This window comes from Schistocerca americana, chromosome 5 (assembly GCF_021461395.2).
Source record: "Schistocerca americana isolate TAMUIC-IGC-003095 chromosome 5, iqSchAmer2.1, whole genome shotgun sequence".
In the NCBI taxonomy this organism is placed as follows: Eukaryota; Metazoa; Arthropoda; class Insecta; order Orthoptera; family Acrididae; genus Schistocerca; species Schistocerca americana.
This window is the reverse complement of record NC_060123.1, coordinates 189,463,490-189,488,185: the sequence shown is the minus strand read 5'-3', so window position 1 is coordinate 189,488,185 and position 24,696 is coordinate 189,463,490. Positions and strand designations below refer to the sequence as shown.

At 41.6% G+C, this 24,696-nt stretch overlaps 1 protein-coding gene across 4 annotated transcripts in view; it reads left to right on the top strand.

Annotated features, from left to right (window-relative positions):
* Positions 1 to 24,471, top strand: part of LOC124615283 (membrane-bound transcription factor site-1 protease) — a 145,980-nt gene extending 121,509 nt beyond the window's left edge. The window contains exons 11-17 of one of the 4 annotated variants that reach the window (XM_047143047.1): positions 21,584 to 21,710; positions 21,938 to 22,179; positions 22,337 to 22,539; positions 22,622 to 22,765; positions 23,170 to 23,308; positions 23,381 to 23,491; positions 24,325 to 24,471. In XM_047143047.1, coding sequence (XP_046999003.1) covers positions 21,584 to 21,710; positions 21,938 to 22,179; positions 22,337 to 22,539; positions 22,622 to 22,765; positions 23,170 to 23,308; positions 23,381 to 23,491; positions 24,325 to 24,331 — 973 coding nt within the window. In that variant the 3' untranslated portion in view covers positions 24,332 to 24,471. Of the gene's footprint in view, positions 1 to 21,583; positions 21,711 to 21,937; positions 22,180 to 22,336; positions 22,540 to 22,621; positions 22,766 to 23,169; positions 23,309 to 23,380; positions 23,496 to 23,613; positions 24,293 to 24,324 lie in introns of those variants that run through there. The other 3 variants (XM_047143049.1, XM_047143045.1, XM_047143046.1) reach the window with 3 other exon arrangements.
* The last annotated feature ends 225 nt before the right edge of the window (positions 24,472 to 24,696 follow it).

Here is a 24,696-nt window from a genome sequence, read left to right as displayed (position 1 = left end):
CCTGCTAGGTGAAATATTTTGTGGTAGCTATGTTTAAAATAAATGTATTTGTGAACATATTGTTCGTCAAATATTTTAATGAATCGTCATCTGTAAGTGTGCCTGCACATGTTATAGCATAATAGCTGTAGCTGTGTTAGTTTATACTACAGACTTGGGTAGGTTAGGTGTAACTCTTGATCCTTCAAGGGGTGGTCGTGGCCTTGTGGCCCGGGTCTGTACTATCCGCGGCTCACGAGCTGTGGGTCAGCCAGGCTGGCTGAGGCGAGACAGAAGTGAGCGAGCTGGCTGTGGCGTTGGTGGGCCAACAGCCCAGGACAAGCCAGCACAGTTGCGCTGCATGCCTCTGTCTGTGCCGCTCCGTTTGACATAAATATGTTTACCTCTTCTCCTGGCATCAGTACAAGAGCGGCAAGCAGAAATACACATCAGGCTTTCTGCCGTAATGGCTCACTGGGAGAGGTCTATTCGAGACAGAGTCGTCGCTCTCATTGAAGGAGGAGGATGTTCTGACAGAGAAACTGGCAGACGGTATGGTGTACCACATACCCCTGCAACGAGGTGGTGGAGGATCTGCCTTGAGAGGCACCACCAACAGGGCTCCTGGCTCAGGCAGGAAGAGAGTGAGCTCACAGCAGGAAGACTGGGACCTAGTGTCTAGGAGCAGAGAAAACCCCTTTCTGAACGCGAATAAGTTGTGGCGGGAGACCAACTTCCCCAGCTCCAGTGACATTAGAGGGATGCTGGACTGCATGCACGACGATCCGCCTTGAAACAAGAGCTCAGCGAAGACAACGTTTTATACCGGCTAGCATTTGCGGAGCTCCATCTGAGGGCATTGTGGGACAATGTCATTTTCACTGATGAGAAGGTGTTTTCCACCAATAACGATGGTCCACGAATCGTTTACAGGTCGCAAGGGACTCACCATCGACGCAAATATGTAACCACGACGAGAAGAAGTGGCCGGCTATCTGTTACCTGCTGAGGTTGGATTTCTGTGAGAGGGGCAGGAATTCTTCACAGGACAGAAGGAACTCTGGACAGCCTGCAGTATGCCCACATATTGGAAAATGTGATGCTTCCGTCAGTGCGAATGCTCTACGCAGAAGGGGACGTCACATTGGAAGAGGACCATTCTCCCATTCACAAGTCCGCATTTGTTGAGCAGCGGCTCTCCACGAGTGGCGTTAATGTCATGGACTGGCCGCCACGGGCGGCTCATATGAACCCCATGGAAAACATGTGGGCTGAGGTCACCAGAACATTAACAGAGAACTGGCCATGAAACCAACCAACTACTGCTTACGCTGTTTGGGACTGCATCCTGGAAGCCTGGGAGGAAGTTGTTTTTCTGGCTGTTACGTCCGATGGCTTATACATTCTATGCCAAGACGCATTATAGAAGTACAAAATAATGAAGGATTCTGAATAAAATATTAGAGTCGTTAAAATGTTTTGTTATGTCTTCTTTTTTGTCATTTTTCCTCATTGGGAGCTATTGGAAGATCACGTGGCAACAGAAAAGATACAATATGGGTTAGTTTTCCTTTGAGTTGCCTTTTTAATTCAAGTGGGTTTCTTTTGAACATGCAGTTTGTTAAATATTCTATTTTGATTTCATTTATACCCTGTCTAGATACTTCAAAACTAATCTGTGGAGATGGACTCTGCCACAGTAGTTTTCGTTATTTCACATACATCTCTCTCTTCCCCTCCATCCATGAATACACCCTCCGTCCTCCACACAATACCCAAACGATTTCATGTTATGTTTACTCATTGTTAATATCTCCTTTATTCTCTCTCACTCTCTCTCTCTCTCTCTCTCTCTCTCTCTCTCTCTCTCTCTCTGACACTATCGCCGCAAGTGCCCTTCTATTCCATTCTCCCAAAACTTTATAAAGAAATCTAGCGGTTTCCATTGATGCTAAATTTCCTCTTTTAATTGCTGCTGTCTTTACTATAATTCCTCTCAACACCTATGAAACTGTATTCTTTGATCTCCCCTTCCCTATAATCCATTCTTTGTTCTGAAAACAGTCCTTCCTTATCTCTCAGTCCTAAGATAAAACAAACTGTGGCACACATCTAAGTAAGCAATACTTTGCAAGCATTTCACACTTATATTTTGCACTTCTGCTCTTCTGTCCATTCCTAGATCCCACCCTCCTTCCTGTTACCTGTCCCTTGACATCAGCATCTACATCTAAATGAATACTCTAAAAACAAAGATGATGTGACTTACCAAATGAAAGTGCTGGCAGGTCGACAGACACACAAACAAACACAAACATACACACAAAATTCAAGCTTTCGCAACAAACTGTTGCCTCATCAGGAAAGAGGGAAGGAGAGGGGAAGACGAAAGGAAGTGGGTTTTAAAGGAGAGGGTAAGGAGTCATTCCAATCCCGGGAGCGGAAAGACTTACCTTAGGGGGAAAAAAGGACAGGTATACACTCGCACACACGCACATATCCATCCACACATACAGACACAAGCAGACATATGTCTTTAAATATGTCTGCTTGTGTCTGTATGTGTGGATGGATATGTGCGTGTGTGCGAGTGTATACCTGTCCTTTTTCCCCCTAAGGTAAGTCTTTCCGCTCCCGGGATTGGAATGACTCCTTACCCTCTCCTTTAAAACCCACTTCCTTTCGTCTTCCCCTCTCCTTCCCTCTTTCCTGATGAGGCAACAGTTTGTTGCGAAAGCTTGAATTTTGTGTGTATGTTTGTGTTTGTTTGTGTGTCTGTCGACCTGCCAGCACTTTCATTTGGTAAGTCACATCATCTTTGTTTTTAGATATATATTTCCTACGTGGAATGTTTCCCTCTATTATAACTAAATGAATACTCTGCAATTCATAATTATGTGCTTGGCAGGGGGTTCTGTCGTCTGGTGGATTAATCTTGTATTGATGTGTAAAATGTGTGGGTTCACATCTCACGTCAGGTGGTAGATTTTTAACACACACAAGTAACTCTCCTTCACCCCTAGTAACGCCAAGTGCAGAACAGCAGCAACCTCTGTAGCTCAATATCCGCAGTAAAGGCAACATCGCTTCGCTGCCGACTGGGGCAGAGTGGCATTCGTTTGAGCTGTGACAGATGGAGAAACCTCGGAAGGCAGAGACTCTGTCACCAGCAAGCCGTCGTAAACTAGAAAACATATTTCATTTAATGAACCAATGGCCATGTAAGTTCACAAGGCTTTTACTTTATTTGAAACTGAGACGTTGAAAATTGTGGTGCTGGACTGGGATTCGAATTCGATTTCACTGTGTTCCCCAAGATTGCAAACTCTTCTAGGTCTCCTCGAAAGGCACCTACATGGTTTCGAATCCTGATCAGCACAAAATATTCATTATTTCATTTCAAGCCCTAGCATGTGCAGTCCGAACTACTAGTGAAAAATAGTTGCATTTTCAATGTCTCTTTGTGCGTTGTCAGCTGTAACGTGTTCGTTTCAGCTCACAGCCACATGATGAGCTTTTTATCACAACATTACAAGATCAAACGTTATCTTACTTCTTTTCAAGTTCAAACATTCCTCTCCATCCTATTGGCGAAAACAGATTTGGGTTTGATGTTGTGTTCATTGTGATCACCAACGACAATATGTTGTGGATTCAACTTCTAGCCAGCAGAGTATTTTCCATCACATCATTGTAAGTACAAACATGCCACTCCTAGCTATTATTGGAAAAGAATTTGATAGTTAAAGTGTCTTCATGACCACGTGTGCGGGGTTTGAATTCCATTCAGCACAGAACTTTTCGTCGCCTGATGTCTAGTTAAACATGCGCACATCTCGCTACTGGTAAACCAACAATAGCTATTTATCGTCTGTTCCTGGCTAGAAAACAACGGCGCTAGATGCTGGGTTCGAATCCTAGTCAGGCAAAAACAATTCTATCGTCATTTAAGGTTCCGACATCTTGCTATTGGTGAAAACATTTGATATTTAACTTCTGATTTTACGTACTTCGTTAACAGATCAATTAGGTGCTGGGTTCGCATCCTTGTCACAAGCTTTACATGATGGCATTTCTATTTTAAACATGAGCATACCTTGTTCCTTGTGAATGGCACCATATTAAACGTCGTTTGGGGGTAGTTCCCAGGAAGGTAACTGTTATGACAGGATTCCCAGTTCGGAACAAACATTTTCGTCATTTATTTTCAGTGTCTGAATTGATAACTGACATTGGTGCAAACATCTATACTTCATGTCTCTTTATGCCTAGTGATTGGGTCTCAATAAGGCACAAACAAAGCTTAGCTTAATTAGCAATGGCTATAGGTGCTGGGTTTGAATCCAGGTCCAGAACGACGATGTTGGTCATGTTATTTGAAGTTCAAATTTGTGTACACGTAGCTGTTGAGGTGTTACGAGAACAATGATATTACTGGCGATTCGCTGTTAATGTTGAGATTTCCGTAGAGTGCTTGTTGCCGTTAATCGCGATTTTTCAATGGTTCGTCCAATATCCAGTTTCAAGAGCCGCTCGCTGTTGAATGACGTTCAGCACATGGATGGAAAACCTTTTCGAGAGCGAAAAAGTTTTTTTCCAATTGTCATACAGCTTTGTAACTCCATATATTGTCTCAAGTATTTAATTTTGACTAAGGATTACTGGACGATATATGTAAAATAATCTGTTTTCTCAGAACTTTTGGAATGTCACTTGTATAATTAAAGTTAGTTTATGAGTGTTATGGGGTGTCTTATCGCTAAGAACGTGTTTTTTAATATGCTTTGTATGATGATATTAGTTGACACTTAGACTGACTGCCATAAAGACCTTTGGTCTCTAGTAGTCTCTTGTGGTACCCATTGTGTGTAGTCAAACGACTGTAACCCACGGGGTTTTGGTGTTTAGAGGACCTGCAACACAGCTACATTATGTTGGTTGTATTCGGCAGTGACCCACTTTTTTTGCTGTCAAGTGTACTTTGCAGATTAGGAAATCAAATTACAGCCACTTGGCCATATGTGCCGTTGCTTGTTCTGTGTGACCGTGAGACTTGCTGAGAAACTGCAAGTATTTAACTACAGTGTTTGCCTTTTAAAACAACTGATATGCATTTCTGGGGGCAATTTCATGCCCTTTCACTTTATATGAAACCGAATTACAGTTAAAATTTTGTGGAACATTGTTCCAGGAAACAGCTCTCTAATAATATTACAATTTATTTAGTAAACACAGTCTTACTTTTATTTGTATAAGTTGTTACTTTTTATTTGCAGATGACCAGTTTTGATATCATCATCCTATCTACATTCCTTGGTTGTAGCCGGAATTGCTGGCATGGAGCCAGCCCATCCATGCTATGTTCTCAGTGCCAGCACAGATGGACCTGCTGCATGCCAGCAATTCCTACTGTCACCAAGGAATGATGATGATCTCTGTACTGTGTGCCATTTTCTGTTCCACACAGCTGCGAGAGCTGTTGAGAAACTGCAAGTATTTTGCTACTCTGTTCGTCTTTTGAAACATCTGATATGCCAGTTCTGAGGATAACTCAAGGTCTTTCAGCTTATAATACGAGGTGTGGCTAGAAAAAAACCGGACTAGTACTGGTGAAACAATAAAACGAATGCAATAAGGCTGAAAGTCGCGTGGCCTGTCACGTGACTCTCGCTCCGCCTACTGCTCGAGTTTCATCTGCCTCCTGCACTCAGTCTGCCCGTGGCGTCTGTTTTAAGTAGTTGACGTTTTGTCTGTGCGTCGGAAAATGTTGAGTGTACAGAAAGAACAGCGTGTTAACATCAAATTTTGTTTCAAACTAGGAAAATCTGCAAGTGAAACGTTTGTAATGTTACAACAAGTGTACGGCGATGATTGTTTATCGCGAACACAAGTGTTTGAGTGGTTTAAACGATTTAAAGATGGCTGCGAAGACACCAGTGATGACACTCGCACTGGCAGACCATTGTCAGCAAAAACTGGTGCAAACATTGAAAAAATCGGTAAACTTGTTCGACAAGATCGCCGTTTAACAATCAGAGCAGTGTCTGAGTTAACAGGAGTTGACAAGGAAAGTGTTAGGCAGATTCTTCATGAAAGTTTCAACATGAACAAAGTGTGTTCAAAAATGGTTCCAAAGTGTCTCACAATTGAACAGAAGGAACGCCGAAGAATGATTTGTTCTGACATCGTGGAAAACATTGAAAGTGATCCCACCTTCTTACAAAATGTTATTACTTGCGATGAATCGTGGTTTTTTACTTACGATCCCGAAACTAAACGCCAATCGATGCATTGGAAAACTCCTGGTTCTCCACGACAAAAAAAAGCACGAATGTCAAAATCGAAATTCAAGGCAATGATGATTGTTTTTTTTTGACATCAAAGGGATTGTGCACATTGATTGGGTACCAGAGGGACAAACAGTGAATCAGCATTACTACATTAGCGTCCTGGCTACCCTACGTGAGCGAGTACGGAGAAAGCGGAACGATTTGTGGAGAAAAAAGTCATGGATCCTTCACCAAGACAATGCCCCAGCTCACAGTGCGTTGTCAGTGAAGAAGTTTTTGGCAAAACACAACATTCCCATCTTAGATCATCCACCCTACTCACCTGATTCGGCCCCCTGTGACTTTTTTCTTTTCCCTAAAGTCAAGTCAGCTTTGAAAGGAACTAGATTTGAGACTGTTGAAGCAGTAAAAGAAAAAGCGACGGAAGTAATGTATGGACTTACCGAAAATGATCTGCAGCATTGCTATGAACAGTGGAAAATTCGTATGGAGCGGTGTAGAGACCGAGGAGGAGAGTACATTGAAGGAGATAACATGAAATTGTAAATAAATGTTTTTTCCAGCATCAGTCCGGTTTTTTTCTAGCCGCACAGCGTATGTGTATGCGTCGTGTACTTTATAGATTAGGAAATCAGATTACAGTTACTTGGCCTTGCATGCTGTTTGCCGTTCCACATGATTGTGTGTTGCTGAGAATCTGCAAGTATATGCTGTACTGCTCTCATTTCATTAGGATAATTCATGCCCTTCAGATTATGTATGTTTGTGTCATTTGCTGTGTGTACATTAGGAAAGGCTGGTATTACACTGTCATATTTCTTTGACAAAGAAATACAGGGTGTACATAAAGTCTGGAACATTTTCAATTACTTATTGCACAAGAATTAAACATTGTACAGACATCATACATATTGGATTTTGAAGAGAAACTCGGAATGTTTTTTTTTTTTTCAAACATTCGATATGCGAACCATGAGTTACCCAGCGGATGTCAGTAGGGTAATCAGATTCTTGCCATACCCGTCCCAGCATGGCATCGTCAGCTGTGGCAGTCACTTCCCGTATTCTCTCCCGAAGCTCTGCTACATCATGTGGTATAGGCGGTACATACACCAGATCTTTAATATGTCCCCACAGAAATAAGTCACACGGTGTGAAGTCTGGTGATTGGGGAGGTATTTAATGAAACAGCTTGCTCCACACCTGAACTCACAAATGTTTGCGACTAGCGCTGACTATCAGCAAATTACCAAACTACGCCGTAGCAGTATACATGGAAAAAAAAAAAAACAACTTTCATGGTTTCTCTTGAAAATGACATATGTATGATATGTGTACAATGTTTGGTTCTTGTGCAATAAATAATTGAAAGTGATCCCGGACTTCACGTACATCCTGTATGATCAAATATTTGTCAGATTTCTTTGACAAAGATCTTTGATGTGGTACTAAAAAGGGGTATTACACTGTCAACATACACAATGCTATCAAAAGTATCCAGACACCTGGCTGAAAATGACTAAAAAGTTCGTGGCACCCTCCATTGGTAATGCTGGAATTCAATGTGGTGTTGGCCCACTCTCGCAGGTATACATTCAGTCAGGTGCTGGAAGGTTTCTTGAGGAATGGCAGCCCATTCTTCATGGTATCGACATCGGTCGGTGAGGCCTGTTACAAAGTCGGTGTTCCAAAACATCCCAAAGGTGTTCTTTAGGATTCAGGTCAGGACTCTGTGCAGGCCAGTCCATAACAGGGATGTTATTGTCATTTAACCACTCCGCCATAGGCAGTGCATTATGAACAGGTGCTCAATCGTGTTGAAAGATGCAGTTGCCATCCCCAAATTGCTCTTCAATAGTGGGAAGCAAGAAAGTGCTTAAAACGTCAGTGTAGGCCTGTGCTGTGATAGTGTCATGCAAAACAATAAGGGGTGCAAGCCCCCTTCATGAAAATTACAGCCACACCATAACACCGCCACCTCAAAATTTTACTGTGGGCACTACACACACTGGCAGATGACGTTCACCAGGCATTCGCCATACCCACACCCTGCCATCAGATCCCCACATTGCGTACCATAATTTGTCACTTCACACAACGTTTTACCATTGTTCAATCGTCCAATGTTTACACTCCTTACACCAGGCGAGATGTCGTGTGGCATTTACCAGCGTGATGTGTGGCTTATGAGTAGCCGCTCAACCATGAAATCCTAGTTTTCTCACCTCCCACCTAACTGTCATAGTACTTGCGGTGGAGTCTGCTGCAATTTGGAATTCATGTGTGATGGCCTGGATAGAAGTCTGCATATTCCACGTTATGACCATCTTCAACTGTCGGTGGTCTCTGTCAGTAAACAGACAAGGTCGGCTTGTATACCTTTGTGCTGTACATGTCCCTTCACATTGGAAACAGTGGACCTAGGGATGTTTAGGAGTGTGGAAACCTCGCATGCAGATGTATGACACAAGTGACATCGAATCACCTGACCATGTTTGAAGTCTGTGAGTTCCGCGGAGCGCTCTATTCTTCTCTCTCACGATGCCTAATGACTACTGAGGCCACTGATATGGAGTATCTGGCAGTAGATGGCAGCACAAAGCACCCAATATGAAAAATGTATATTTTCGGGGGTGTCCAGATACTTTTGATCACATAGTGTAGTTTTCATCAAAGTTCAAGGTGGTGGTCAATAACAACTTATTATGTGCTGCAGTTGCTTGTACAGCAATTGCTTTGTGTGTGCCTGTGGAAGAGAAGTGGCTAAAGAAAGGGGAACATATTTGAGTGAAGCCATGTGATTTATGTTGTGATAATTTGGTATAAGAACTGCAAGTGGAGGATGTCAGGTCTTATCTAAATTACTTATGAATGGATGAGAGTGTGTTTTAGTATTTGCTCAGTAAAGTTTCTCCTTGTATTAAAAATCCGAGTACTCACTTGAGGAAAGCTACATAACCAGAAAACATTGTCCCCATAAACACTCCGTTTTCTTACTACAGGAGAGAGCTACTCAAGCTAACAATACAGTGCACATCAACCAAAATAATTCCATAAATGTCTGAAGCGATGTATAAAGCATTGAAAGTGAAATATCTGAAGGTAAATAAATGCTTAGTACACTGTATGGGCATTAAGTACTATTTTTATTTTTGAATAAATTAATTAATAAAAATAGTGTTCCAGCAAATGGAAAATTAATTAAAAGTATGAAACAGATGAGACACTTTTTTACTTGTGCATCCATAAATCAAAATTAGACAACGTAGAATGGAAAACTCCAAGATGTTTCCAGATGCAGAGGTGGATGGATATAGCTGAAGTCACCTTTAGCATATCCCACCTGCCTATCAGCACATGATTAATAGCATGCACTGTGACCCTATCTCCCCCCCCCCCTCCCCCCCCCCCCCCCCCCCCCCCCACACACACACACACACACATCAGTCACAGCAAAGTTACTAAGAAGAGACAAAGGAACACGCCAACTAAACTTTTCAACCATGTTTACAAACACACTACAGATATCAAATAGCTGTAACAATGTCAGCACTCCAAGTGGTTACATTCCGCATTGCAGTGAACAGGAGACGAATGAGGCTTATGATCAAATCTACGGTGACCCCCTGGATTTGATCGTATTTCTTTGAAGAAAGGTGAAATTTGACAAAGTTCCCTCTTACACTATCAAATTTGTGTAACATAAATATTTGATATATCAGGTTGGACTGATAAATATGATAGTGTAATACCAGCCAAATCAAATTGTATGTATTCGATCAACTTGTAAGCAAACAGGAACCAGGAGCAGGTAAAAGTTGTAGCACTTCCCGACATCACCAAGAGGAGTAGTTAATAATGGCATTGGCAGGAATGTTGGATTGTCACCATTCCTTTGTGCACGTTTACCTCTTCCTGCGCCCAGTTGTCAGGGCTTCCTGTCTGCCAGGTGTAAATGAATGCCCGTAGCCATCTGGCTGTTCTACCTGCAGGGTGTCCATGTATGCCTGTAGCCGTCTGGGCACTCTACCTGCTTGGCATATACATATGCCCATAGCCAGAAAAGGGTTAAATAAGTAATTATGGCATTCTGTATATTAATTATTATGTGTATATTATCTAGTTCATAAATTTGATTTTAAAAATCTCATATGTTGTGTCTCACTCCTGATAGAGCAGTTAGTGTGAAGGCTTTATAGTCAGCTGATTTAATTAGGAGCATTATGTTGTGGTGGTGTTTCTGGTGGTGGTAAACTGTATTGTCACATTTATGTGACCGCCTGTTGAAGGCCTGAATAACCAGTGCAGACTCCTGCGAGACTTGCAGGAAGAGTGTCAATGAGGTTCTGGAAGGTACCACCTTGGATATGGAGCCATAGTGACTCCAGTGTCATGGCCAGCTGCACTAGATTTCTTGGCTGAGAATCCATGGCACCATGGCACAAGCAGTCCTATCGAGGTGGTCACTCAGGTTCTTGATTGGGTTTTAATCCTGGGCATTTGGTGGCCATGGAAGTACAGTAAACTCATCCTGGTGCTCTTCGAACCACACGCGTACGCTGCAAGCTTAACAGAGGTACGAGCATACAGAATAGGTTGCCAGATATGAGAGTGGCTCAAAGGCTCCTTAAGTAACAGAACCCAGTATGTTGTCCTCTACACCAAGTGTTCATCAGAGACGATGATACTGTCGGGAGTGCTCAATAGAGGTGTGATAAAACCACTGTTATTTTCGTTTCAGCACAGGCTTAACATTGCTGATGGTGTCATATTGTTAGCTATGGATGATTCTGAATGCCGGATGGTAGTTCCTTCCGTGCTCTGTCCCCACATACTGGAGTTCCTCCACATAGCACATTCAGGAACATGCAGAACGGAGGCCATAGCACGGCATCGTGCGTACTGTCCTGATGTTGAACCACTGCTAGGCATGTGCCCCCCATTTAGTCCACCCCAGCACAACATTTCGAACTCGTGGCCACACCTTGACCAAACACTATCAAAGAGTGCATTCATGGAGCAATGTGATTGCTTTGGTTGCTAATTGCCGACATCCTCTGTAACCTTCCAATTGTGCCACAGGTGGCTACCTCCACCACAGCAGCTGACATTCGTGCCCTCTTCCACCATATTTCCAATAGAGGGGCATCTTCCACCCTGAGGCATTTGCTTTTCAGGATTTTTGTCACTGCAGTGGCAGTGAGCACCCAACCACCACCCATTGCTATCCCGCGACATTCGAAACACAGGTGCACAAGATAATGACTTCAGCCGACTCTGGGGAAGCATTCACCAGCTTCTTCACCATGTACCGTTTCACCTTGTAAATGGACATAGCCCAGTCAAAATTCACACCAGCACAGACCCCGCACTATCTTCAACCTGTTGCATCTTATTCAGTAGGTCCACCACCCATGACCCCATCATTATTACTCCCTGAACTTCCATTTCTTGGCTGGCACTTTCAACTGGGGCCTGGATGGGCCCAAGATGCCACCATCAGCAAAATGGAGGGGCAAATGTTTGAGGTTGCGGGCAGCCAGTAGCATCTGATCAGGCATCAAAATCAGCTCCAACCACAACAAGACATACCGCCCCCTTCTTCCCTTCAGCTGTCGACTGGGCAAGATCTACACAACAGTGCTCAGGACAAGCCTGCTGAGCAGCCTGCCTGCTACCACTACAAACTCCGCCCTCATGATACATGTCAAAAAGAGATCGACATTGACTGGCAGTGAGAGCCAAAGGAGCTGGAACCGCTTCCACTCCTGAGCCACTTTAGGCTCCCACCAACACCAGTGAACCTATTACCACATAGTCGACGAAGGTGGAGATTTTTCAGACTAAGTTGACCAGGGAGGCCGAACCATTCTTCCCATCTCCACACGTGCGGCATCCACTCCCTGCAGGCAAGACCAGAATCTGTCAATTGGCCAGAAGTCCCACTGTCTGGATCTGACCTAGCCAATCACATCATGGAACTACCATGGGAGCTTTTGGCTAGGATTCTGGCAATTCTCTCTCCACTTCCTTGCTGAAGCTGGCATAAGCTGGGCAATTTTCGATCCTACATGCCAGTTAAAGGGGGGAAGGGGTTTAATATACAATAGTGATTCCGATTCTGGGCCAGGCTAAGTAGTGGCATGAAGGATAGGTCAGGCATTCAGGTTAGGACTACATGTTCCAACCTACATGAGCCGTGCCGCAGCAGCCACAAGCAAGCCACTGACATGACAGAGCCTGTAAATACTGCAGCCCCACTCTCGTCAGTCAGTTTCATTAGTTCCTTGAAGCCTTAGATATTTGCCATTTTTTAGTAGAGTGGTTGATCTTGCCTGTACTACATTTTCAATTCAGATTGGTCCCTGGACTTTTTGTGAATGCTTACAGTGACTTGATATGTTCTGAACTTTGTGTTGGCCTCGGGAACTGCCTGATTGTTCCACCATTTGTTACAGCCAGTGTGAGTGATCGTAGACTGTGTTCTACCTATACACAGAGTGAGATAGAACAAATAGTGTACATACTGAAAAGATTGTCTTCACTTACACGTTAGCTTCTTGGCTGGAGGTCTGTCTGTGGGTCGCACCATGTGATCCAGTACAATGAGTCCATCATATAGCGAAGTGTAACTTTGATTTCATAGAAAATCTGGAGAAAATAAGCTTACAAAGCAGGCATATAAGAGGAAAAACTGTACAGAGCTGGTAGAAGGGCCCAAGCGACAGAATCAGCTGCTTGGAGTGCCACGCTGAGAGGGGTGCCAAAGGCAAAACTAGTGAAAAATTTGTACGTAGGGTGTATCATAATTATTAGCGAAAACAATCTGTTACCACACTCACTACATTTCGATTTGTTCTTAAAGGTCATACCAAGAACCCAAGGAACAGTGACTGCAGTTAGAGGGAAGAATTGGGAGGAGGTGGGGGGGGGGGGGGGAGGATGATATGCCGCTTGCATGGAAAAATGAAGGGGGAGGGGCAAATGATATTTCATGTGTGTGCAAGAATGTTCCCAAACTGATCCTGAGACTATGACACATTTTACATGAGAAAGTTTCATACCTCCTAAATTGGTAAGAGATGGAACTGATCCCCCATGGTACACAAAACGGAAAAAGCATGCGAAGTTCAGAAGAACGCGAAATCCCGAAGGTTGGCTAAAATTTACAGGCGCGCGAACTTTGGCACAACGAAACATTGTCTCGAAATTTGGTAGAAAATCCGAAGAAATTCTGGTCGTATGTAAAGTACACAAGCGGCAAGACACAGTCGATACCTTCGCTGCGCAGTGCTGATGGTACTGTTGCCAACGACTGTGCCGCTAAAGCGGAGTTATTGAACGCAGTTTTCCGAAATTCCTTCACCAGGGAAGACGAATGGAATATTCCAGAATTTGAAACATGAACAGCTTCTAGCATGAGTTTCTTAGAAGTTAGATACCTTAGGGGTTGCGAAGCAACTCAAATCGCTTGATACGGGCAAGTCTTCAGGTCCAGATTGTGTACCGATTAGGTTCCTTTCAGATTACGCTGATACAATAGCTCCCTACTTAGCAATCATATACAACCGCTCGCTCACCGATAGATCTGTACCTACAGACTGGAAAATTGGGCAGGTCGCACCAGTGTTTAAGAAGGGTAGTAGGAGTAATCCATCGAACTACAGACCTATATCATTGACGTCAGTTTGCAGTAGGGTTTTGGAGCATATACTGTATTCAAACATTATGAATCACCTCGAAGGGAACGATCTATTGATATGTAATCAGCATGGTTTCAGAAAACATCGTTCTTGTGCAACGCAGCTAGCTCTTTATGTGCATGAAGTAATGGCCACTATCGACAGAAGATCTCAGGTTGATTCGGTATTTCTGGATTTCAGGAAAGCTTTTGACACCGTTCCTCACAAGCAACTTCTAATCAAGCTGCGGGCCTATGGGGTATCGTCTCAGTTGTGCGACTGGATTCGTGATTTCCTGTCAGGAAGGCCGCACTTCGTAGTAATAGACGGCAAATCATCGAGTAAAACTGAAGTGATATCAGGTGTTCCCCAGGGAAGCGTCCTGGGACCTCTGCTGTTCCTGATCTATATAAATGACCTGGGTGACAATCTGAGCAGTTCTCTTAGGTTGTTCGCAGATGATGCTGTAATTTACCGTCTAGTAAGGTCATCCAAAGACCAGTATCAGTTTCAAAGCGATTTAGAAAAGATTGCTATATGGTGTGGCAGGTGCCAGTTGACGCTAAATAACGAAAAGTGTGAGGTGATCCACATGAGTTCCAAAAGAAATCCGTTGGAATTCAATTACTCGATAAATAGTACAATCCTCAAGGCTGTCAATTCAACTAAATACCTGGGTGTTTTAAAATCACAAACAACTTCAGTTGGAAAGACCACATAGATAATATTGTGGGGAAGACGAGCCAAAGGTTGCATTTCATTGGCAGGACACTTAGAAGATGCAACAAGTCCACTAAAGAGACAGCGTACACTACACTCGTTCGTCCTCTGTTAGAATATTGCTGCGCGATGTGGGATCCTTACCAGGTGGGATTGACGGAGGACGTCGAAATGGTGCAAAAAAGGGCAGCTTGTTTTGTATCATCATGTAATAGGGGAGAGAGTGTGGCAGATATGGTACGCAGGTTGGGATGGAAGTCATTAAAGCAAAGACGTTTTTTGTCGCTGCGAGATCTATTTAAAAAATTTCAGTCACCAACTTTCTCTTCCGAATGCAAAAATATTTTGTTGAGCCCAACCTACGTAGGTAGGAATGATCATCAAAATAAAATAAGAGAAATCAGAGATCAAACAGAAAGGTTTAGGTGTTCGTTTTTCCCGCGCGCTGTTCGGGAGTGGAATGGTAGAGAGATAGTATGATTGTGGTTCGATGAACCCTCTGCCAAGCGCTTAAATGTGAATTGCAGAGTAGTCATGTAGATGTAGATGTAAAGTTGGTGTTCCATACTGGCCCAAAGCAAATGTTTATTTATTAGCAATATTTGAACAATTTATTACAGAATATCTGATTCTGTGCACTGTGGATTATACTCGAGGCCACCATATCACACCAGAAATACCGTAACATTCCAAGCTGTGGATTGAAGCCAGTGACTTTCTAACTTTTCAGTTAAATGTCACTATGTTAATGGATATTGTAATCAACTCTAAATTAAAAGAATATGACCTTTCTTTCTATATCTTCATAGTGATGAAAATTGCTGTATGTTGTTTGAAATACTAGTACTTCTTGTCTAATGTAAACATTTTGTGGCCGCCATTCCTGGGACAGTTTTGTAGAATACTGTCACCCACCTATAATGAATGAAAGTTAAATGCAGCTACAAGATAAACAGAAAACTTGCTGTCTGGTAATTAAAACTAAAAGATTGAAAGAGCCTAAAAGCTTTTTCCGACTCAAGATGAATTTGTTCTGATATTATATGTGCTACTGTATTAGATTGGAAGCTGCACTGTTACATCGTGGAGATTGTCATGATGCACGTGAACAAAGAACTACCACATATTCCATTACTATACACTGAGGTGACAGATGTCATGGGATAGCAATATATACATATACAAGTGGTAATAGTGTCGCATACACAAGGTATAAAAGAGCAGTGCATTGGCAGAGCTGTCATTTGTACTCAGGTGATACATATGAAAAGGTGTCCAAAGTGATTATGGCTGCACGATGCAAATAAACAGACTTAGAACACGGAATGGTAGTTGGATATAGATGCATGGGACATTCCATTTTGAAAATCATTAGGGAATTCAATATTCCAAGATGTTAAGAGAGTGCTGAGAATGCCAAATTTCAGGCATTACTTCCCACCACAAACAGCACAGTGGCCAACAACCTCCACTTAACGACTGAGAGCAGCATTGTTTGCATAGAGTTCTCAGTGCTAAGAGACAAGCAACACCGCATGAAATAACTGAGAAAATCGGTGTGGGGTGTACAACAAATGTACCTGTTTGGACAGCGCAGCGAAATTTGGCATTAGTGGGCAATGGCAGCAGACCGACACAACATCGCTGCAGCACCTCTTCTGGACTTGTGACAATATTGGTTGGACCCTAGATAAATGAAAAATGGTGGCCTGGTCAGATGAATTTCAATTTCAGTTGGCAAGAGTTGATGGTAGGGTTCGAGTGTGGCATACACCCCATGAAGCCATAGACCCAAGTTGTCAACAAGACACTGTAAGCTAATGGTGGCTCCATAATGGTGTGGGCTGTGTGTACATGGAGTGTACTGGGTCCTCTGTTCTAACCGACCGATTGTTGATGGAAATGGTAATGTTCAGTTACTTGGAAGACCATTTGCAGCCATTCATGGACTTCATGTTCCCAGCAAACAATGGAATTTGTATGGATGACAGTGCACCATGTAACCAGGTCACAGTTGTTCGTGATTGGTTTTAAGAACATTCTGGAAAGTTTAGGCAAATAATTTGGCCATCCAGATCACATGACATGAATCCCATCGAATATTTATGGGACATAAAATCCTGCACTGGCAACAGTTTCGAAATTCTGAATGGGTAAGGAGGCAGCAATATTTCTGCAGGGGCTTCCAACAACTTGTTGTGTCCATTTCATATTGAGTTGCTGTACTAAACCAGGTGAAAGGAAGTCTGACACGATATTAGAAGGTATCCCATAACTTTTGTCACCTCTGTGTATAGTACTGTGTTCACCAAACATCAGTGCTGTGAATTGTTTTAATTGTACAATCAATTCCCTGCCAGATAAGAGGACTGAAATTAAGTCCAGCTGTCTTCTGACAATTCACAGTTGGAGGATGTTGTGGTATATGTCATTTTAGTACATGATGCCTGAAATGTCCTTTGCTGAGTGGTGGTGTACCTGGCAGTATTAAAAGACACACATTGCAGAAACAACTGTTCATTTATTAACATGAACTAACTTAAGTACAATTTTTGAGAATGAATGTACGAACAATTAGATAGCAACTGAAACATTGATCCTTGATGGCGCCTAACCGTTGCTCGCTAAGACAAAGTCCATGCACTTATGGTGAGGAGCAGGGAGGATAAATGACAACATGGTCCTACAAAGCTTGGAGCTTGTAGGCAGTCAACAGATGAGCAGCAAGGTGCCATAACAACACAGTTCCAGGAGACGGTGAGCTTGTGGACTCAGCTTCTCTGAAGCGGTGCTCTTAGGAGTAGTGGGTGGAAGTCAAGTCTCAGTACCTGTCTGATGGAAGTCTACATGCTCAGTGTCACATGGACACGTGACAGTGCCAACACGAATAGGTGCTTGTGACTGCAACACTTTGGCAACTGCAGGACCTTTGATGGTAAACAGCTCAGTCGCTCTTCTCCAGGGTGAGACAAGAGACATATCTGGTCCACAAAACACATACATAAGTATGGTGGCCAAATATGTGGGGACGCAACCACACATATACCACTCTCCTCTCCCCTTAAAATGAGATGGTGCAACCATCTCGGAGAAGTGCAGCATCCAAGTCAGGAGGCAAAACACAGCTACCAGTGCAGACTGTTGCAAAAACTGAAATGAAACGACAGTACAGCCATTGTGGAAACTTGCCTTAAAAGTTACCAAGATGCCATATACTGTAACATACCTTGCATCCCACAAGCATTGAATAAGACCAAAACAGTATCCAGAAAAAGAAACCCCAGAATTGACATGAACATCTGAATAAGACTGTAAGGTACAGCAAACAAGACTGCCAAGCATGTCATGCTGTGGAGGATTGACATCTGAGACAAGAATAGAAAAAGCACATAAAAATTTCACATAGGCAGATGAATATACTGAGCTAAACTACTAAACAACACAAGAAAACGATCCCAGCGAAAGAAACATCGTGCCCTCGTAGGGGAACAGCAGCTGGCCGTCACAGATGACATAGAAGGCTGGGTGCAGGCAGTGTTTGTGGTGAAATTTCCACAAAGGCACAACCCAAGACCCAGAAGAGCAGGGGATCAGTGACACCAGTGCCGATGATGAGACCAGCAATAACGGGGAAAGTGGTGGTGGTGGTGGTGGCATTGGCATCGGCATCGAGAGTGCCGCCTCTGGAGGAGTTGGTTTGATTGTCGAGAGGCCGGCTGTCACGGGACCAGCGACAACTACATAGATGAGAGAGCTGGCATCAGTGTCGACAAGGCTGCTGATGACAGGAGGGCCAGCCATAACAAGGCTGGTGACAATAGGACTGACAAGGAGTAAGTTGACATCATCAGTGACATGGTTGGTGATAACAAAAGGGCCGACTGCAACACAACTGGTAATGACAAGAGTGACGCCAAGAGAGTCAGTGTCCGATGGCATCACATGCAAGGGCAGTGCTTTTGGCATAGGAACTTCTGCCATAAAACTCTGTGAATATGAAACCGAGTGCTGCACAACACAGCAACATTGTAAACAACTCTATTGAAAGTGGCCCGTCAGGCCCCACACAAAACATGTTGACACCCAGTCTGGACTCTGTCTATGATCAAGCTCACTTGAAAACTAAGGGGAAGACTGTTTGTCAGGAACCAAGAATGTGGTGTGCGAATGGCCCAGACAGAGGGGACTGTTACTACAAAAATGCTCATCTAACTGTTCCACTAATAAATCAAAGTCTGCTGACAAGAGTCTGGAAAAAACTGACAACACAAATGAAAGATTTCCGTTCTCGCACTCCTATAAAGTGAGTACTGTGCTGCAGACCTTGGATGTCGTATATTCTAAGTGCATCTCCAGTTGTTGACAGCGTGTGGCCCAGTTCTCTGTCTGGCTGTCAGACATCTAAAAAATTCAGTAGGAATGCTGGAGCAGCAGGCTGAGATGAAGCCTTTGTATTCAAAAACTGAGTAAGCTGAGTTACATTCTGCAACAGTTTCTGAATTTGCCGCTCCTGTAACTGAATAATGTGAGTCAGAGACAGCTCTGATGATTGGACAGACACAATAATACTAAGTGACATTTAAACCTGATGCGAATGTACACTACCAGCAAACCCAAACTTTTAAGTACTGAAGACAGCCCAGACTAACAGCATTAGTGAGGGGAATCAAACTTGTACAACACATGAATGGACTGCCTAAACTATGTAAAAAGTAGAACAGCTACTAAAATCAACTTTCACAAATTTGCAACAATTGAGAAACTATAACACCATTTGTAAAATGAACACCAACCAAAATCGAATCAGTCAAATTGACAATGATACAATAAGCACAAATATGCCACCCCATCAAAGTGAACTAGTACACACACAAATTACCAGTGACTGGAAAAACCCTCAAACAGTCTTGAAAACGAAACTGCACTCCAGCAGAACTAACAAATACACTTTGAGAAACATGAAAATGCACATGAGAAACAGCTTAATCGCCATAACTGATAATGGCAGATGAGAGAAGAGCACTGATAACCACACGAAACCATTATTCTCGTCGACATTATCAAAGTGTCTTTTTGCCAAAGGTCTAGCTAGCAGTATTTAAATACACACCTTGCGATAACAATTGTTTATTTATTAACATGAACCAAGTACAACTTCCAAGAGCCAATGTCCACACTACTAGATAGTAACTGAAATGTCGATCCTTGATGATGCCTAATAGGTCCTCACTAGATGAAGTCCATGCACATAGTGGCGAGGAGCATGGAGTATAGACACTGACATGGTCCTATGAAGGTGGGAGCTTGTAGGTAGTCAACTGATGAGCAGCAAGATGCCATAAAAACACGGTCCCATGAGGCGATGAGCTCGTGGGCAGTATACATGCAGCTTCTGCAAGTGATGCCCTCGGAAGCAGCAGACGGAAGTCCAGCAATGTATGGTGTTCATGGCAAGGCCAAGCCAATGCCATGTTGGGTGGCAGCAGTGGCAGCCATTGACGATCCATAGTGACGCTCAGTATTCATCATTTGGATTTTTTTTTTTTTTTTTTTTTTTTTTTTAAGTACACTCCAAGCCCAAAGCAGAGCATCTGAGTCTCTGTGCAAAAGCATCTTAAATAAAACTTTTGAGTTTTGTTGTTGTAAACTTGTACCTTAGCTGCTTTTATTTTTAAGATTTTCTCGAAAGACAGAGTATGAGCTAATTATTATTCTTAAATACTTGTGGTGCTGTGTTGTGCCTTGGACCATTGACATTAAAAGGCATCTGGAAGACAGTGTTGTCCATCTTGTTGTTTATATGAAAGCATCTACATCCATACTCTGCAAACTACTGTGAAGTGTGCGGCAAAGTGTACTTCCCACTGTACCAGTTATTAGGGCTTCTTTCCACTCCACTCACATATGGATCATGGGAAAGATGACTGTTTAAATGCCTTGTGTGTGGTTTTATTAATCTACTCTTGTTCTCTCAAAGCCTAGAGAAATTATACATAGGAGATAGTAGTACATTTCTAGAATCATTATTTAAAGCCAGTTGCTGAAACTTTATAATTAGGCTTTCTCAGGATAGTTTGCATCTATCTACAAGTGTGTTCCTGGTCAAATCAGTGTTTCTGTTACTTAGTTGTTGTCTTCATTTCCAAAAATAATTATTTAAAAGAGTATAATGTTCAGTTAGTATAGTCTCAATTTGCTGAAGACTTATAGGTGTTATTGCAAATGTAGGTCTCATGATGATTACAGAACTCTATAGATGGCAAGGCAGATATGTATAGGTTTAAAGGAAGGGGTGTCAGTGCAAATCGTTGTAGAAATCAATAATTAGTTGTCTTTCTTATGAAAGTGGCAGGGAACAACCTTGTTCATGTACTGTATGACTTCTATGAGTCCCATCTCTATAAATTTGTAAATGAGCCTCTCTCTCCTCTTCAGACTGTATCATTAGCACCATTAAGGTTGTAGAAAACTGACAAAGTCTCAGTGTTTGAGTCCTCTTGCAACAAATGTTGTTAGCTCAAGCAGCTGGCTACAGCAGCTGTTTGAGTAATACTAGATGTGAAAGTGCTAGATCAAATAGACATACAAATACACCATTGGTAAAATCATACCAGTGGAGGAGATTAATTGATGGAATTTGTCAGAAAACATCCAGAATTTAATAACAGAAATAATAAAGGGCAAATAATGTAATGGACATGAAGACCAATATATACAAAATACAGTATTTAAATTTTATTTGTAAACTATTTGAGGATGAAGTAATTAGCAAAAGCTTAAAATGGTGTAAGACCACACCAAATCTGTGAAAGAAAAAGAAATAGAAATGACTGAAAAACTGTATTTGCTCTTTTCAAATTTTGATCTATATCTGGTCTGGTGAAATTTAGCAAGTCATTTTTTTCTTTCCAGCAAACGTATATTGTGGGATCAGTATCATAACTTACGGTATCCCTCAGGATATTTTCCTCGTGATAATCTACGCATGAAGAATGATCCATTAGATTGGAATGGTGATCATATTCACACAAATTTCAAGGTAACTCACATAAACATTGCTTCCATTTACATATTAATGGGCTTCCTGTGTTTATAGATTTCTATACTTCATGAGAGCTATGATATTTCTCAACTTCTTAATTAAAAATAAAAACAAGACAAAAATTTTATTAAAGTTCCATTTGCACTGGATGAGCACCAGCTGTGGTACAAAATACAATATAATTCAGCTTTGTCTGGCTAAATGTGAATTATTATTGTTTTTAGGATATGTATCAACATTTACGCAACAATGGATACTATGTGGAAGTATTAGGGTCTCCTTTTACATGTTTTGATGCATCTCAGTATGGTACAGTCTTACTAGTTGATGCAGAAGAAGAATATTTCCCTGAAGAATTTGCTAAACTAAAAAGAGACGTGGATAATGGGCTTTCTCTCATTGTATTTGCAGATTGGTACAATGTTACAGTAATGAAGAAAGTAAAGTTCTATGATGAAAATACAAGGTAAGATTTTGCTTCAGGTTGTGTGCCTCATGAGTTTAATTTACAGTGAGATGTAGTTACTGTACTATTAAAGTACACGGGGATTCTAATCGTTTTCAGAATATGTTAGTAGGATACTGATTGTTCTGTTATAGTCTACTTTTCTCATTTTTCTCAGACAGTGGTGGATGCCAGACACAGGTGGAGCAAATATACCTGCAATTAATGACCTGCTGTCTTCGTGGGGAATTGCCCTTGGAGACAGAGTCTTTGAAGGCCAGTACACCATTGGTGACCATGACATGTACTATGCTTCTGGTACATCCATTATTAGGTTTCCAGAAAATGGAACTGTTGTATTTCAAAAGCTGAAAGACCAAGGTTTGTTGTTTTAATTAAACATGAATGTTTGAGCTACTATAAAAATATTTTATTATTAACTTATTATCACATTATATCATAGGGCATGAAGTACTTGTAGAAGATTCCAGTGTGTCAGAGAATGTGCCAATTCTGGGATTGCTTCAAACAAAGGCTTCAGAAAAAAGTGGCCGCATTGTGATCTACGGAGATTCAAACTGTTTAGATAACAGTCACTTGGAGAAAGGTATGCTTTTTTTTTTTTACATTAAATTGCACTGCTCAACCATCATTCTGTTGGTACATTTCTGTTGTGGTTTGATGTTTTTGTTGAACTTCCTTTAATAATGATTATGCTCAGCTTTGTAGATGCTGTAACAGAAGAGGTGGCTTTTATATTTGTAAATGGGCCAGATAAATATATATTTCTGGCTTCGACATACATTCCAATGTTGCATTTGAAAAAAATATTTCATCATAACTGCGTAGTAATGCTTGACATTTGCAGTAAATAAATAATGAAAAATGAGTCTTTAGCAGACACAGCTAACTCCTCAAAATGTTAAAACTTACGAGCACTAAGTTCATTTTTTTTTTTTTAAGAAAATTGTTAGAATTACATTTGAAATAAATATTTGTACTTCCATACAGATTGTTTTTGGATGTTAAGTGCTCTTCTGGAATTTACATCAACTGGGCACCTTCCCACAGTTTTCAAAGAACGCCAAACAGAATTCAGAAATAAGGCAACAGACCTTCCACAGAGAATGGAGGGAAACCATCTCCACAGGTAATAATTTGATTTATTATAATGTTCTGTGCTGGTGTGATATTTAGTTATTGATAGCAAAATTTTGTACAGGTATTCCAAAGTTCTGGAAAATCGTATGGGAAGCCTACAAACAAGAGACCTGCCACCTTGCCCAACTCTTGTTTGGGCACAGCCAGTTCCACTGAATCAATCTGCTCCAACGTACGTAAGTTCAGATATAGTTTGAATGTCGGTGCCCAAGTTTATAACAAAAAATACATAGCAATAAATTATGAGTTTGAATCAATGGATTATTGGATGTTTTATTATTCTCCTCCTCATAGCAATCTGTATAAGTCACAGAAGCTCCTCTCTTTGGCCCATGAGGACCAGCAACAGTTGTGGAACTTTGGGTTACCTCCAAGAGGTGGTCCAGGTGTTCTGTCAGACATCCTTTCTGAAGAACAAGGGGGGTGGCGAAACGACCTTTCAGGCCTTGGCAACTACGAGGAAGATGGCCTGTCATTACTGCCACCTCTTGCACTGATGTTCATGTCTTGTACAGTAGTGTTCCTAGCATTCCGATTTTACCGTCAGCGCACAAGATCTAGAAGGAAACGTCCTCTACGTCTTAGAAAATTTGCAACAGCCCTGAGTGTGAACCGTGTGCCAGCTGTATGATATGTGTAGGCAAGCAGTTAGTCTTCCAAACTGTAGTATTTTTATGACTTAAAAGTATTCTTTTGTACATACATACATATATATTTTTTAATTTGTCACGTGGAGGAAGTTTTTAATGTATATTTAACAGGCAGGATTTTTGTTAGTTATTTGGTAGGTCTCTTCTCAGTATTACTTGCCTGTGTAGGTTATTATATTAGCATAATGATATCTAGACTTCATAACATTTTCCCAAAACTCTTCTTTTTTGTGATTGCGAAATGCATACGTGTGAACTCCAAATGTATATCCTACATACATTTTTTTCGTTTTTTTTCCCCCACCTATTGAATGTGTTCAGTAAAACTGATCTCGTGTTTCTTTTATTATTGCAGTAAATGAAAGTTAAGTTGGCAGAATACTTATACTGGAATGTGAGAGTAACAGTGTTCAAACCGAATGGAAAAAATAATAATAAAAAAAAAAAATCGTCTCCTGTGTCTGGACAAATGCAACATGAAATGGATGGAAATTAACTAAAATTGGTTACAAAACTTTCTTTGCTATGTCACAATGAAGCTTTTAGAATCAGTTTTAATAATATTGCTGAAATGGCACTGTGAAGGGAAAAATAACAAAGGTGATCTTTCCAAATAACATAAACTACACAAATATTGTAATACAAAATAAATGGAAATACACTGGAAAAACTAAAACGTTTTGTTCATTAATGTAGTTAGTTTGGAGTCCCAGAGCTGACTATTGTA